Source organism: Ceratotherium simum, chromosome 12 (assembly GCF_057802395.1).
Source record: "Ceratotherium simum simum isolate JZ-2026a chromosome 12, ASM5780239v1, whole genome shotgun sequence".
Taxonomy (NCBI): domain Eukaryota; kingdom Metazoa; phylum Chordata; class Mammalia; order Perissodactyla; family Rhinocerotidae; genus Ceratotherium; species Ceratotherium simum.
Window position 1 is genome coordinate 14,167,595 of NC_141911.1, and position 14,886 is coordinate 14,182,480.

General features: G+C 40.6%; 2 protein-coding genes across 3 annotated transcripts in view; one reads left to right on the top strand and one right to left on the bottom strand.

The window, feature by feature from the left end:
- Positions 1-14,886, top strand: part of SCRG1 (stimulator of chondrogenesis 1) — a 151,830-nt gene that overhangs the window by 73,606 nt on the left and 63,338 nt on the right. The window lies entirely within an intron of this gene.
- LOC147915779 (large ribosomal subunit protein eL38-like) lies at positions 1,990-11,003 on the bottom strand. Its single transcript, XM_087437248.1, is given in 2 exon segments — positions 1,990-2,260; positions 10,921-11,003. Coding segments are annotated over 2 exon segments (354 nt in total).

Here is a 14,886-nt window from a genome sequence, read left to right on the forward strand (position 1 = left end):
CAGGCAGCAACTATGTCTAAATTGTTTATCTTTAATATGTGAAGGGATAGATCATTATCAGCCTACTTAAAAGATGTCAGAGCATAACTCACACAGATGAGCCTTTGGTAATTCCTAGCTTCTGCTATAGCTTTTCTTTTTTCTCTTTTCTTTTCAGCTAATGTATGACACTAACAGTTACCACTCTAATTGGGTGTTTGCTCAGTTAATTCAAAAATAGAGTTAATAAGGAAAGCAAATAAATCAATAAGCCCTTTTGTTTTTATTTATTTTTGTGTGTGTGAGGAATATCAGTCCTCAGCTAATGTCTGATGCCAATCCTCCTCTTTTTTTGTTTTTCTGAGGAAGACTGACCCTGAGCTAACATCCGTGCCCATCTTCCTCTACTTTATATGGGACGCCGCCACAGCATGGCTTAACAAGCAGTGCGTCAGTGCGCGCCTGGGATCCGAACCGGCCAACCCCGGTCCACCGCAGCGGAGCGCACACACTTAACCGCTTGCGCCACCCGGCCGGCCCCAAGCCCTTTTGTTTTTAACCAGACATCTCTTAAAATCTAAATGTTAAATTATAAGCCATTATTACAAACCTTCCCTTATTTGAAGACATCCGTGGCTAAATGTTTAGGCCTTTTTGTGTGTGTAAGTTATTGCATTAAATATTGCTAGAGAAAATAAATTGGTATATGTTTTATTAAATATGCCACTGAGTAAATGAGGTTTAAAAAAAAGGAAAAGATGCCCCAACTTTTGTTTTGGCACACTGTGTGTGTATTTTGTTTTGTTTTGGCTGTCTTATACAGTAAATTGTTCTAAGATTGCTCAACAACAGGACTGCATGCTCTGGGAAGCTGGGGTAATGTTTGCTTCTTCTCTAAAGTAAGTCGGCTGAGAGCGTATAGTAGAAAGAAGACAATGAAAGCAAGAGTTGATGTTGACATACAGACAGGCTGCCTTTTATGTCTTCCTGGACTCCACAGAGAGGAATCCCAACCTCATTACTGAGCAATGAATGTTTCCGGTTAATTTGGGTGTGTGGGCACGAAAGGTGGAGAGGGATAAGCCGGCAGCAGGCTTGGCCTAGTAACTACTCTCTTACATTTAAGCACCTTGGAGATGCTTAAATGCGTGAAGTAATTAAAATCAATACATCAGGGAGGCTGGGAAGAAAACTGGAGAAGAGTAATTAATGAAAACCCAAGCATACAAGCAGTTGTAGTATCCACTTGAAGCCTGTGAAGGCGGTGGTTCAGCCGGGCACCAAGGTGTCTTTTAAGGTCTAGCACACCACCAGATGCTCACACATACTGAAAAACAAACACACCGGCACACAACTTGTGTTCAGATGCGCACACAGCTTCAAGTTTACCCATCACATGTACACTGATAGTTTACCTATGCACTTTTATGGGCAATAAATATACTGATACAGAAAAAAGAATGCATAGAGAACGATTGTTTTGCTTCGTGTGGGGGTGAACTTTGATGGAACTTAGTAAAACACAGAACATTTATTACTGTGATGAATGGCTCTCTGGGGAGTCATTTCCCTGCCCTCCCAGCTGGAGTATAGGGCTGCAGTGACAGCGCTGGGTAAGAAACGGACAGAACAATAGGTTCTGTGAGTTCAAGAAGCTGAGGTTGCCCTCCCTGAGTGGGTGGTATAGCATCAGTCCTGAGCAGCACATAATTCAGAGAGGGGTGATGGATTCTTGTGAAATGTGGAAATAACAAAGGGGATAAATTGAGAGCAAATTATGAAAGTGCACTTGAATCACCCAATGTGCTGAGGATTTTTCGTGTCAACAGATTCCACTATTGAAAAGCCACATGGCTAGTGAATTTCCTGATCGAATCCAGGACCCACTATTCCACACTAAGTAACCCAACAGTATTACCCAAACTGGACGCCATAGGCGATTGGCCGATTGGAGCAATTAGAAAACAAGCAGCCTTTTAAAAAACTTTGTTTGTTTGAATTTAAAAAATTTTAAAATGGAGTTAAATCAGCATGTCTAGCTCGTTTCAGCTCCTTCACTGGGAAACCCGGGGGCAAGCACTGCCTCAGTTTCTCTGCCTTCTCTTTGTCTGTGGCGGCCGGGGTGTAAAGGTGTCTGCTGCACCGAACTTGAAACTTCGTATTATCCTTATTCATGATCTTAACAGATTTGGCATCCTTTCACCTGACTTTGAACAGAAAGTTCTTGATTTCCTCAATTTTTGTGAGGAGGCACACAGGGAGAGGGAAGGACCCGCACCGCCTGAAAGATACCCTTTTTCACCCTTTTCACAAGAGTTTTAAAAAATGCTGAGGCTCTCTGCTCCATATTTCATCTCAAAGTCACAAAGCAAGAAAACTGACCCCGGCTAAAGTCAAATGAGACTCTTTCTTGCTGCTGACCTTGGCTATGTTCTTTTATTCATTTTGTTTTCCATTTACTTGATAAGCTCCTGGCAGAGTCTGTGGACATACGTGGCTGTTTCTTTAAGAAGTCAGATGCCTGGTCACTGGATCTTAAAATCCCACAAAGGTAACAACCTGGAAAAAGCTCTGCGCTGATTATGAAAAGCTCACTTAGGATGTAGAATCCCAGCATCCCGACAGCAGGTGGCCCCACAGAGCCCTGGCACCCAGACGGAGACAGTGGCCGGGAGTGGAATCAGAACCTGCCAGAGCTGCCTTGGCACGATTGGCTTTGACACTGGGTGGAGGTGATCAAAAGCCCTTCAAAAATCAGCCTCCCAGGGAAGCTCCATTGCCTTTTGTCTCTTCTAGCCCCTGTTTCCCCACTGCCCCTGTCAGGATAGAGACTGTCAACACCATGATGCTCCTAGCTCAGACTTTAATGGAAATAAAACCAAATCACTGAATTCTGAATCTAAGTTCTAAAAAAAAAAAAAGAAAAGTTTTAATTTTATGTAATAACGGATCCTAAACCTGTTGATCTTCAGAATCCCTTGATCACGTGAGGTTTTCCAAAAGATTGACCAGTTCCAAGGTCCCAAACCAGGAGAGTCTGAATCCCTGGTCCTGGGATCATTTTCAGCAATCTGTAATTTTAATGCTCCTCCAGATGATTCTAATGATCAGCCACATTTGAGAACCAGAGAGTTAGTTTAGCTATTTTTGTGTGTGTGTGTGTGAGGAAGATCAGCCCTGAGCTAACATCCATGCTAATCTTCCTCTTTTTGCTGAGGAAGACCGGCTCTGAGCTAACATCTATTGCCAATCCTCCTCCTTCCCCCCCCCAAAGCCCCAGTAGATAGTTGTATGTCATAGTTGCACATCCTTCTAGTTGCTGTATGTGGGACGTGGCCTCAGCATGGCTGGAGAAGCGTGCGTTGGTGCACGCCGGGGATCCGAACCTGGGCCACCAGTAGCGGAGCGCGCGCACCCAACCGCTAAGCCACGGGGCCGGCCCCAAGTTTAGCTATTTTTTTAAACCAAATATTTGTAAATGTATCTTTGGAGATTCTGTTTAGAACATGTTGCTTGCATTTTACCCCCAATTCCAATACTTTACCAAGTCATACTTGCTCCTTCCGCTGTCTTGGAATGGCTGATCCATGCTTTAGAGATGTGGAAAATATAGCCCTGCAGAAGGATACATTTCATTCCATTTTTAATAAAATTGCTGAGCAACTTAATAGTTGAAAAGGGAATTCATAATTCTATTTTAATAACACCCCAGAATGTCTCCTATTATTTCAAGGGATGTTGTGAAATTTTCAAAATTAAATTCCTTTGAGTTCACTTAAATTTCTAAAGTTTGAAAAAAACTGTTTTAGATTCAAGGAAAGAATTCAAGGCTTTTTCTCCCCGGCCTCCTCTACTCACTCTCCCTCCCTCCCTCCATCTTCAAATGCACTCTTGTGGAGGAGAAGCTCTTATATACATTCTTTTTCCATCAAGGCCCAGCCAGGAAAATAGACACCATGCTAGGTATTTTAACAGAGGGAATTTGATATGAGAAATTTGTTACAGATGTTGGAGGGCTAAAAAACCAGAGAGGAAAACTAAGATAGAGATAGGAAAGAAGCAGCTTCCACTCTTAGGGAAGAGGTTGGCATTACCAGAACTGGAGAGGGCCACATAGAGTTGGGACCCAGGTCTTAGGGTGGGGCACTTCCATGAGCCCCTGCTGGTCCCTCAGGTTCTTGGAGGAGAGGCCTCTTGGATCCTGAGCTCTGACTCTGGGGGGCACTCAGACAGATTGCAGTGAGGTTCTGGGAGCGTGGAGAGAAGCTGAAGAGAGCCACTGACTGTTGCTGCCCAGGGAGACGCCATTGACAAGGAACACCTAGAAACAGCAAACAAAAAGGAAGAAGGAAAAATCCCTCTCCCTTCCTCTTGCTGCCCAGTCTTCCTCAAGGGCACCCTAGTATGAAGCCAGCTGACCAAAGCGAAATGTGGTTTCCAGAGTCTTGGCTCCTGCATCACAAAGTAGTGTAGAGAAGGGAAGGTTTGGACCTGGGGGATAGTATCTTGATCAAACACAGCATCAGACAATCCTCTGGGTCAAGAAAGTAGTGAAACATGCATTTGCAGGAACAAGGTTAAAAGCTTTTGTTTCCACGACTATGCTTTCTTGATGGTCAAATAAATTTCGGAAAATTATATTTATAACCCACTCTTGAAGTGTCGAAATGTCCGTTAGCATATTAAAGGATCTGAGAATTCCTGCAGTAAAGGAATCTGCTTTATTTTGTTTAACTAAATTAACTAAAACTTATTTAGTGTGAATTTCTTATTTCTTCAGGTATACTATTCCTTAGAACATGCAAACTGTGTTGTAAATGCTGTTCTAAAAAAAGGTACTACTGAAGACTAAACTGTTTTTTTATGTTAATTTCTAAAGCTGGAAAAAAAGGACATATCCAAGTGAAATAGGAAGAAAAATATAATTCTATCTGCAAAGTATTAAATCTAATTATTTCTCTTTCACATTTCGTGGTATCTGTAGAAGGGACATCCTCCTCTGCCCTCCACCATACTGTTAGGAAAACAGTCCCTCACCTCAATCCACAGAAGAAGCACTAACTACGACCTGTAACAAAGACCACCAGCTTCAACAAAATCTGAGAGAAGCAGGGAAATGCCACATGAAACCGTGTGAATCATCTCGAGCGCCCTGGGATGCCTGGCTGTCCACCCACACACAGGATCGCTTGAAAATTATCCCATGGAGCGAAGAGTGGCTCTACTTTTATTCAAGGAGATAAAAAGAAACTCTACTCTCTAGCTTTCTATTACTTTTAGGACTATGATTATTTCTACCCTCTCCATGCCTGCCTCAGGCTAGAAGAGGCATCTGATTGTAACACCTGACACAGACTGAGACTACAAGACAAACTTTGGGAGCGGGTCTGAGGCCACCATGTGGTAGATGCAGATGAGTGGGTAGAAAATGTTGTCTGCGAAGGCAACCAGAGAGAAAAGGAACGGCCAGGATAGAGAGAGAGGGAAAGGGAGAGGGAGAGGGAGGAGGAGAAGGAAGACGAGGAGAAAGGAGGGAAGGAGGAAGAAAAAATAACTGCCTGATGATTTTCCAGATCCCTTGGCTCTAAATTATTCCTATTTAACTAGAATGTTTCGTTTTATAACAAAACAATGGCCACCTAATATGTATTCCCATTAAGTTATGCTAATCTGGCTTTTACCTTTGAGTTGGATTTTCTTCATAAAGACAGCTGTTTCCTGTCTGGAAATCTGGAAATTTCTTAAGCAAAAGAAGATTGAATTGACTTTATTTATTTGTATATCCCATTCCTTATCCTAAAACACAGGTACCAAAAAGTTCCAAACATCTGAATGTGGATGAAAGTAACCATCACATGACTTCAGCATGCTTCCTTTCATCATGATGTGCTACCTGACATGATGCTAAACTCATATTAGGATATGACATTAAGGCCTAATTCTAGTTTTGAGAAACTTGTTCGTTCCTATTCATTTGGAAGCTGATCAGTCAAGGCAGAACACTGGTAGTTCTGTCTCCAACACCCACATAACAAAGAATAGAAGTTCCTGGAGCAGAGACAGGAGAAACCAAGCTCAGTGAAATATGTATAGTTCCTGGCATTAAAATCTCCTATTAACACCCTAGCAGACACAGTCTGTTTCTGAAATTAGACTTCTTTCACTGGATCTGGCTTCACTTCAGTCAAAACAACACTTCTGAATATTGTGCAAGCCAGCTCCCAAACCACAGCCTCCTTTGAAGGTGATCTATAAATGGTTGCTTCCATTTGTATTCTTTTGCCTTAAGGAACACCACATCCTCTGCCTCGTAAATTCACTTGCTTTGTCTTGCTTCTCTTTCATTTGGTTCTCACTCTTTCCACCCTCCTGGAATTAATCAGTCTGCTTTCCAAATTTGGCTTCAGCTGGAATACAGATTTAAATTTTCCTTTGCTCAATGGCCCACAAATGAAGGCCAGCAACTGCGCCCATTCCCATGCTTAGTTTTGCGCCCTGAACTCCAGCAAATACAGGAGGGCTTGGTCTGAAAATAATATGGTGTGCCTTCTTGCCCGTAAGCAGAACTCTGAGTTATTTCATAAGTAAAATGACATACGAGAGAGGGCACAAATTAACCCCTTTGTAGGCCTGAAAAATTACTCCTACTAACTATTTCAGCAGTTTGCTTTTTCTCTCTAACAACTTTAATATACTTATTTTATAATCTATTTCTGAAGTTTAGGGTCTAATTATATTGGTTGTTATTGCTGATGATTCTGAATTGTTTCTTCATGTATTTTGTAATTTAGAATTATGAGTTCATGTTTCTTGGGACTTTATAGGAATCCTGTGCAAGATTGAAAATTTTTCTTTCTAAAGAAGGCTTTTAATTACTTTTATTGAGGGCACCAGTATTATTATCAGCCTGAGACTGCTTTTTTTTTCATTGAGCTAACACTGACTTATGTTATATATGTTTCATGTATTTTATCTTATCATAATTTGACTTTTATATATACTACAGTTAGCTCACCACCCAAATCTAGTTTCCATCTGTCACTATACAGTTGGCCTCTTTACCCATTTCATGCTCTCTCCACCCCCTTTCACTCTGATAACCACCAATCTATTCTCTGTATCTATGTGTTTTTGTTTGTTCATTTATTTTGTTTTTTTATATTCTACATATGAGGGAAATCATACAGTGTTTGTCTTTCTCCGTCTGACTTATTTCACTTAGCATAACACTGTCAAGGTCCATCCATGTTGTCACAAGTGGCAAGATTTCGTCTTTTTTTTATGGCTGAGTAGTATCCCATTGTATATATATACCACATCTTCTTTATCCATTCATCCACTGAGGGGCGCTTAGGTTGTTTCTGTATCTTGGCTATTGTAAATAATGCTGCAAGGAACATACGAGTGCATATATCTTTTAGAATTAGTGTTTTCATATTCTTCAAATAAATATTCAGAAGAGAAATAGCTGGATCATACGGTAGTTCTATTCTTAACTTTTGAGGAATCTCTATACTATTTTCCATAGTGGCTGCACCAATTTACCTTCTCTCCAACAGTGTATGAGGGTTTCCTTTTCTCCACATCTTCTCCAATGCTTGTTATTTCTTGTCTTTTTGATAGTAGCCATTCTGACAGGTGTGAGGTGATACTTCACTGTGGTTTTGATTTGCATTTCCCTAATAATTAGTGATGTTGAACATCTTATGTGCCTGTTGGCCATCTGTATGTCTTCTTTGGAAAAATGTCTGTTCAGATCCTCTGCCCATTTTTTAATTGAGTCGTTTATGTTTTGGTTGTTGAGTTGTATGAGTTCTTTGTATATTTTGGATATTAACCCCTTATCAGGTATATAATTTGCACATATCTTCTCCCAATTGTTAGGCTGCTTTTCATTTTGTTGATGGTTTCCTTTGCTGTGCAGAAGCTTTTTAGTTTGATGTAGTCCCACTTGTTTATTTTTTCTTTTGTTTCCCTTGCCTGAGGAGACATGATGTTCAAAAAGATACTGTTAAGACTGATGTCAAAAAGCATACTGCCTATGTTTTCTTCCAGGAGTTTTATGGTTTCCGGTCTTACATTCAAGTCTTTAATCCATTTTGAGTTAGTTTTTGTGTATGGTATAAGATAGTGGTCTAGTTTCATTTTTTTGCATGTGGCTGTCCAGTTTTCCCAATACCTTTTGTTGAAGAGACTTTCATTTCTCCATTGTATGTTCTTGGCTTTTTTATTGTAAATTAGTTGTCCATATACGTGTGCGTTTATTTCTGGACTCTCAATTCTGTGCCATTGATCTATATGTCTGTTTTTCTGCCAATATCATACTGTTTTGATTACTACAGCTTTATAGTATAATTTGAAGTCAAGGAGACTGCTTCCTCCAGCTTTGTTCTTTTTTCTCAGGATTGCTTTAGCTATTTGGGGTCTTTTGTGGTTCCACACAAATTTTAGGATTTTTTATTTTATTTCTATGAAAAAATGTCATTGGGGTTTTGATAGGGTTTAAATTGAATATGTAGATTGCTTTAGGTAATATGGACATTTTAACAGTGTTAATTCTTTCAATCCATGAGCACAGAATATCTTTCCATTTCTTTGTGTCTTCTTCAATTTCTTTCAACAATGTCTTATAAAGTTCGATGTACAGGTCTTTCACCTCCTTGGTTAAATTTATTCCTAGGTATTTTATTCTTTTTGTTGTAATTATAAATGGGATTGTTTTCTTAATTTCTCCATCTGCTAGTTTGTTGTTAGTGTATAGGGACCTCACAAATTTTTGTATATTGATTTTGTACCCTGAAACTTTACTGTAACCATTTATTACTTCTAACAGTTTTTTGGTGGAGTCTTTAAGATTTTATACATGTAAAATCATTTCATCCACAAATTGTGACAGTTTTACTTCCTCCTTTTCAATTTGGATGCCTTTTATTTCTTTTCCTTGTCTAATTGCTCTTGCTAGGACTTCCAGTACTATGTTGAATAAGATTGGTGAAAGTGGGCATCCTTGTCTTGTTCCTGTTCTTAGAGGGATAGCTTTTAGATTTTCACTGTTGAGTATGATGTTAGCTGTGGGTTTGTCATATATGGCCTTTATTATGTTGAGGTGCGTTCCTTCTATATGCATTTTATTGAGCCTTTTTATCACATATGGATGTTGAATCTTGTCAAATGCCTTTTGTGCATCTATTGAAATGATCATATGATTTTTATCCTTCATTTTGTTAATGTGATGTATCATGTTGATTGATTTGCAGATGTTGAACCATTCTTGCATCTATAGAATGAATCCCACTTGATCATGGTGTATGATCCTTTTAATGTATTGTTGTATTCAGTTTGCTAATATTTGTTGAGGATTTTTGCATCTACGTTCATCAGAGGTACTGGCCTGTAATTACCTTTTTTTTAGTTGTCCTTGTCTGGTTTTGTATTGAGGTAAATTTGGTCTCATTAAATGAGTTAGGAAGTGTTCCCTCCTCTTCAATTTTTTAGAAGAGTTTGAGAAAGATATATATTAAGCTTTCTTTGAATGTTTGGTAGAATTCATCAGTGAAGCTTTCTTGTCCTGTAGTTTGTTTTTTAATCACTGTTTCAGTCTTTTTACTAGTGATTGGTCTATTCAGATTTTCTGTTTCTTCATGATTCAGTCTTGGAAGGTTGCATGATTCTAAGAATTTATCTATTTCTTCTAGGTTGTCTAATTTGTTGGTATATAGCTGTCATAGTAGCCTCTTATAATCTTTTGTATTTCTGTTGTATCCATTGTAACTTCTCCTCTTTTGTTTTTGGTTTTATTTATTTGTGCCTTCTCTTTTTCTTAGCGAGTCCAGCTAAAGGTTTGTCATTTTTTTTTTATCTTGTCAAAGAATAGATCTTAGCTTCGTTGATCTTTTCTACTCTCTTTTTAGTCTCTTTTTCATTTATTTCTAATCTAATTTTTATTATTTCCTTCCGTCTACTGTCTTTGGGCTTCGTTTGTTCTTCTTTTTCTTGTTCCTTTCAGTGTAAGGTTAGATTGCTTATTTGAGATTTTTCTTGTTTCTTGAGGTAGGCCTGTATTAACCTGTACATAAACTTCTTAGTACCACTTTTGCTGTATCACATAGATTTTGATATGTCTTATTTTCACTTTCATTTGTCTTCCAGTATTTTGTGTGTGTGTGTGTGAGAAAGATCAGCCCTGAGCTAACATCCATGCCAATCCACCTCTTTTTGCTGAGGAAGACTGACCCTGGGCTAACATCTGTGCCCATCTTCCTCCACTTTATATGGGACGCTGCCACAGCATGGCCTGACAAGCTGTACATCAGGGTGCACCCAGGATCCGAACCTGGGCCACCAGCAGCAGAGCATGCGCACTTAACCGCTATGCCAGGGGGCCAGCCCCTGTCTTCCAGTATTTTTTTATTTCTCCATTGACCCAATAGTTGTTCAGTAGCATGTTGTTTAATCTCCACATATTTGTGATTTTTTCAGCTTTCTTCTTGTAGTTGATTTCTAGTTTCATATCATTGTGGCTGGAAAATATGCTTGACATGATTTCAATCTTCTTAAGTTTATTGAGACTTGTTTTATACTGCAACATATGGTCTATCCTTGAGAATGTTCCATGTACACTTGAGAAGAATGTGTATTCTGCTGCTTTTGAATGGAATGTTCTGTATATGTCTATTAAGTCCCTCTGGTCTAATGTTTCATTTAAGGCTGTGGTTTCCTTGTTGACTTTCTGTCTGGATGATCTATTTATTGATATAATTGGGGTGTTCAAGTCCCCTACTCTTATTGTGTTGCTGTCACTTTCTCACTTTATGTCTGTTAATAATTGCCTTATATATTTTGGTGTTCCTATGTAGGTGTATATATACTAATAAATGTTATGTCTTCTTGATGGATTATCCCCTTTATCATTATATAATGTCCATCTTTGTCTCTTATTACCTTTTTTGGTTGAAGTCTATTTTGACTGATATGAGTATGGCTACACTGTCTTTTGCTTGGCTGCCCTTTGCTTGGAGTATCATGTTCCATTCTTTCACTTTGAGCCTATGTTTGTCTTTAGAGCTGAGATAAGTTTCCTGGAGGCAGCATATAGCTAGGTCTTGTTTTTTAATCCATCCAGCCACTTTTGTCTTTTTGTTTGTTTGTTTTTGGTGAGGAAGATTAGCCCTGAGCTAACATCTGTTGCCAATCCTCCTCTTTCTGTTGAGGAAGATTGGCTCTGGGCTAACATCTGTGCCCATCTTCCTCCACTTTATATGTGGGACACCTGCCACAGCATGGCTTGATAAGCGGTGCATAGCTCCATGCCCAGGATCTGAACCTGCAAACCCCGGGCAGCTGAAGCAGAGTGCACAAACTTAACCACTACGCCACTGGGCCGGCCCCCACTTTGTGTCTTTTGATTGGTGAATTCAATCCATCTACCTTTACTGTGATTATTGATATATGAGAACTTAACACTGCCATTTTATCTTTTGTTTTCTGGTTGCTCTACATCTCCACTGTTTCTTTTTCCTTCTGTTTCTGTCTGCCATTTTAGTTTGGTGATTTCCCATGATGTTTTTCTCAGTTTCTTCTTTTTTATGTTTCCTGTCTCTACCCTAGATTTTTGTTTTGTGGTTACCATGAGGTTTGCATAAAACATCTCACAGGGCTTGCCCGGTGGTGCCAGCAGTTAAGTGCCCATGCTCCACTTTGGTGGCCCGGGGTTCGCAGGTTCTGATCCCGGGTGCGCACTGACGCACTGCTTCTCAAGCAATGCTGTGGCGGTGTCCCATGTAAAGTGGAGGAAGATGGGCATAGATGTTAGCTCAGGGCTGATCTTCCTCACAAAAAAAACAAAAAACAAAAACAAAAAATCTCACAGATAAAACAGTCCTTTTTCTGCTGATAGCATCTTATCGTCATTTGCCTATACAGGTTGCGTCTTTTTCCTCTTCCCGTTTTATACTTTTTTTGTCACAAATTATCTCTTTTTATGTTGTGAGTTCATTACCAAATTGAAGTAGCTATAGTTACTTTTAATGCCTTTTTCCCCTTTACCCTTTATGCTATAACTAAGTGTTAACAACTTATTCTGGTATAGAGTTGCAATTTTCTGATTTTGTCTATTTATCACCTTACTCAAACTTTTGCCTTTACATTTCAGGTAGAAGAGCTCCTTTCTATTTTTTTTTTTTTTTTTTTGGTGAGGAAGATCAGCGCTGAGCTAACATCCATGCTAATCCTCCTCTCTTTTTGCTGAGGAAGACCGGCTCTGAGCTAACATCTATTGCCAGTCCTCCTCCTTCGTTTTCCCCAAAGCCCCGGTACCCAAAGCCCCAGTAGATACTTGTATGTCATAGTTGCACATCCTTCTATTTGCTGTATGTGGGATGCGGCCTCAGCATGGCCGGAGAAGCAGTGTGTCGGTGCACGCCCGGGATCTGAACCCGGGCTGCCAGCAGTGGAGCACACACACTTAACTGCTAAGCCACGGGGCCGGCCTGTGAAGAGCTCCTTTCAACATTTCTTGAAAGGTAGGTCTAGTGATGAACTCACTCAGCTTTTGTTTGTCTGAGAAAGCATTTATTTCTCCTTCATATCCGAAGGATAACTTTGCTAGGTAGAATATTCTTGGCTGACAGTTTTTATCCTTCAATATTTTGAGTATGTCATTCCACTCCTGGCCTGTAGAGTTTCTGCTGAGAAATCTGCTGATAGCCTAATTGTTCCTTTGTAGGTTATTGTCTTTTTTTCCCTGGCTGCCTTTAAAATTCTTTCTTTATCATTGACTTTTGACAGTTTTAATATAATGTGTCTTGGAGGAGGTATTTTTGCTGTGAGATAGTTAGGTGTTCTATTAGCCTCGTGAACTTGTACATCCAGTTCCTTCCCCAGGTTTGGGAAGGTCTCAGCTATTATTTCTATAAATAAGCTCTCTGCTCCCATCTCCCTCTCTTTTCCTTCTGGAATACCCATTATCCTTATATTGCCTTTACTAATGGAATTGAACAGTTCTCATAGAGTTTCTTTCTTTATTTATTTTTTTGTGTGTGAGGAAGATCAGCCCTGAGCTAACATCCATGCCAATCCTCCTCTTTTTGCTGAGGAAGACTGGCCTTGAGCTAACATCTGTGCCGATCTTCCTCCACTTTATGTGGGATGCCACCACAGCATGGCTTGACAAGCGGTGCGTCAGTGCGTGCCCGGGATCGGAACCCAGGCCACCAGCAGCAGAGCGCGTGCACTTAACTGCTATGCCACGGGGCCGGCCCCCGAGTTCCTTTATTTTTAAAAAATCTTAGTTCTCTCTCATCTACCTGAATCATTTCTAGATTTCTGTCTTAGAGCTCACTAGCTCTCTTTTCCATGTGGTCTACTCTATTTCCAATGCACTCACTCTATTTCTAATGCATTCATTTATTGAGCTCATCTCAATAAATCATTCATCTCATTTATTGAGTTCTTCAGCTCTGGAATTTCTGTTTGGTTTTTTTTTTAGAGTTTCAATCTCTTTGGTAGAGTATTCCTTCTGTTTACTAATTTTATTCCTGAGCTCATTTAACCGTCTTTCTGAGTTTTCTTGTAGCTTGTTGAGTTTCTTCATGACAGCTGTTTTAAATTCTCTATCAGATCACAATCTTCTGTGACTTTAAGCTTGGTTTCTGGAGAATTGTCATTTTCTTTTTGTGATTCTGTGTTACTGTGGTTTGATGAGTTGTTTCTCTGCTGGCACATTTGAAGAGGCAAACACTTTTCTTATTTCGATAAAGCTTTACTTTGATTCTAATAATTCAACAGCTTGGTAATTTGAGGACTTTCTTTTTTTTTCAGTAGGTGGCACTATAGCAAGAGTTTTTGCTTTCCCTTACCTGAGCTACCTCCTGGCTGTATTTGAGAATTGCCACTTTCTGCCCTCCATCACCTCTGTCAGAGGTGTTGCTGGTGCCCTCCTCATCACTGCTTATGCCTCTGCTGGTGCCTTGCAGCTGCTGGTGTCACTGCGATCACTGGCATCACCACTGGGGGCACCGGCATGGCGGGTACCTCCACTGTGTCTGGGATCACCTGGGTTGCAGGCACTGCCGCTGTAGCTGGGACAGGGGAGCATTGGGGCTGGATCAGATTTGCAGGCATCTCTGCCACATCCACGGTTGTTGGGTTCACAAGCATTGCTGCCACATACAGGGCGGGGCAGAGTTGTAAGCACTGCTGTGGCTGGAGGGACTCGGGTCATGGGCTCTACTGCTGCTGCTGCCCAGTTCCCTATGGCCATGGGTGCCACTGTGGCCAAGAGGCCAGGGTCATATGTACCACCTCTGCTGCTGCTACCAGGTTCCCTAGGCTGCAAGCTCAGCTGCCATGGCCTGGGTCCAGGATCCCAGGCACTGCCTCCACTCTTCCTCTGGTTCCACCTCCTCTGTGTGTTCCAATCTACCCACCTTCAGATGTACAGATGTGTGGATCTCTCTAGTGTCCTGGTGTGTTGGGCAGAGGAACCTTTGTTGAGTTATGAGTGTTTTACTGGTTGTAGATTGAACGGGAGAGACAAAGAGAGCATCTCATGCTGCCATGATGCTAATGTTAGTCCTCCTGAAACTGCTTTTTATACTGTTTTGTTGGAGAATCTAGGCCCTCCAAACAGTATAAATTCAAACCCTAAACTTGAGTGGGGGCAGCCTGAGGTTCTCAGGCTTTTTCAGACTCTCAGGGTTTTCCTTCCCTTCCCCTTTGCCCCATAGATCAGGCTAAATAAAAGAGTTTCCTTAAGCCTTCCTTTGGGAAGGGATAATCATTTTCAGTTCTCCCTTTTCACAGGTGTATAGTCATTCAAGGGTTCTTTATGTGAGGGTCTTAGGTCTGAATTTCTGCCCTTCATGGACCCCAAAATTTGTCTCCTGTACTTTCATAGCCATTGAAACC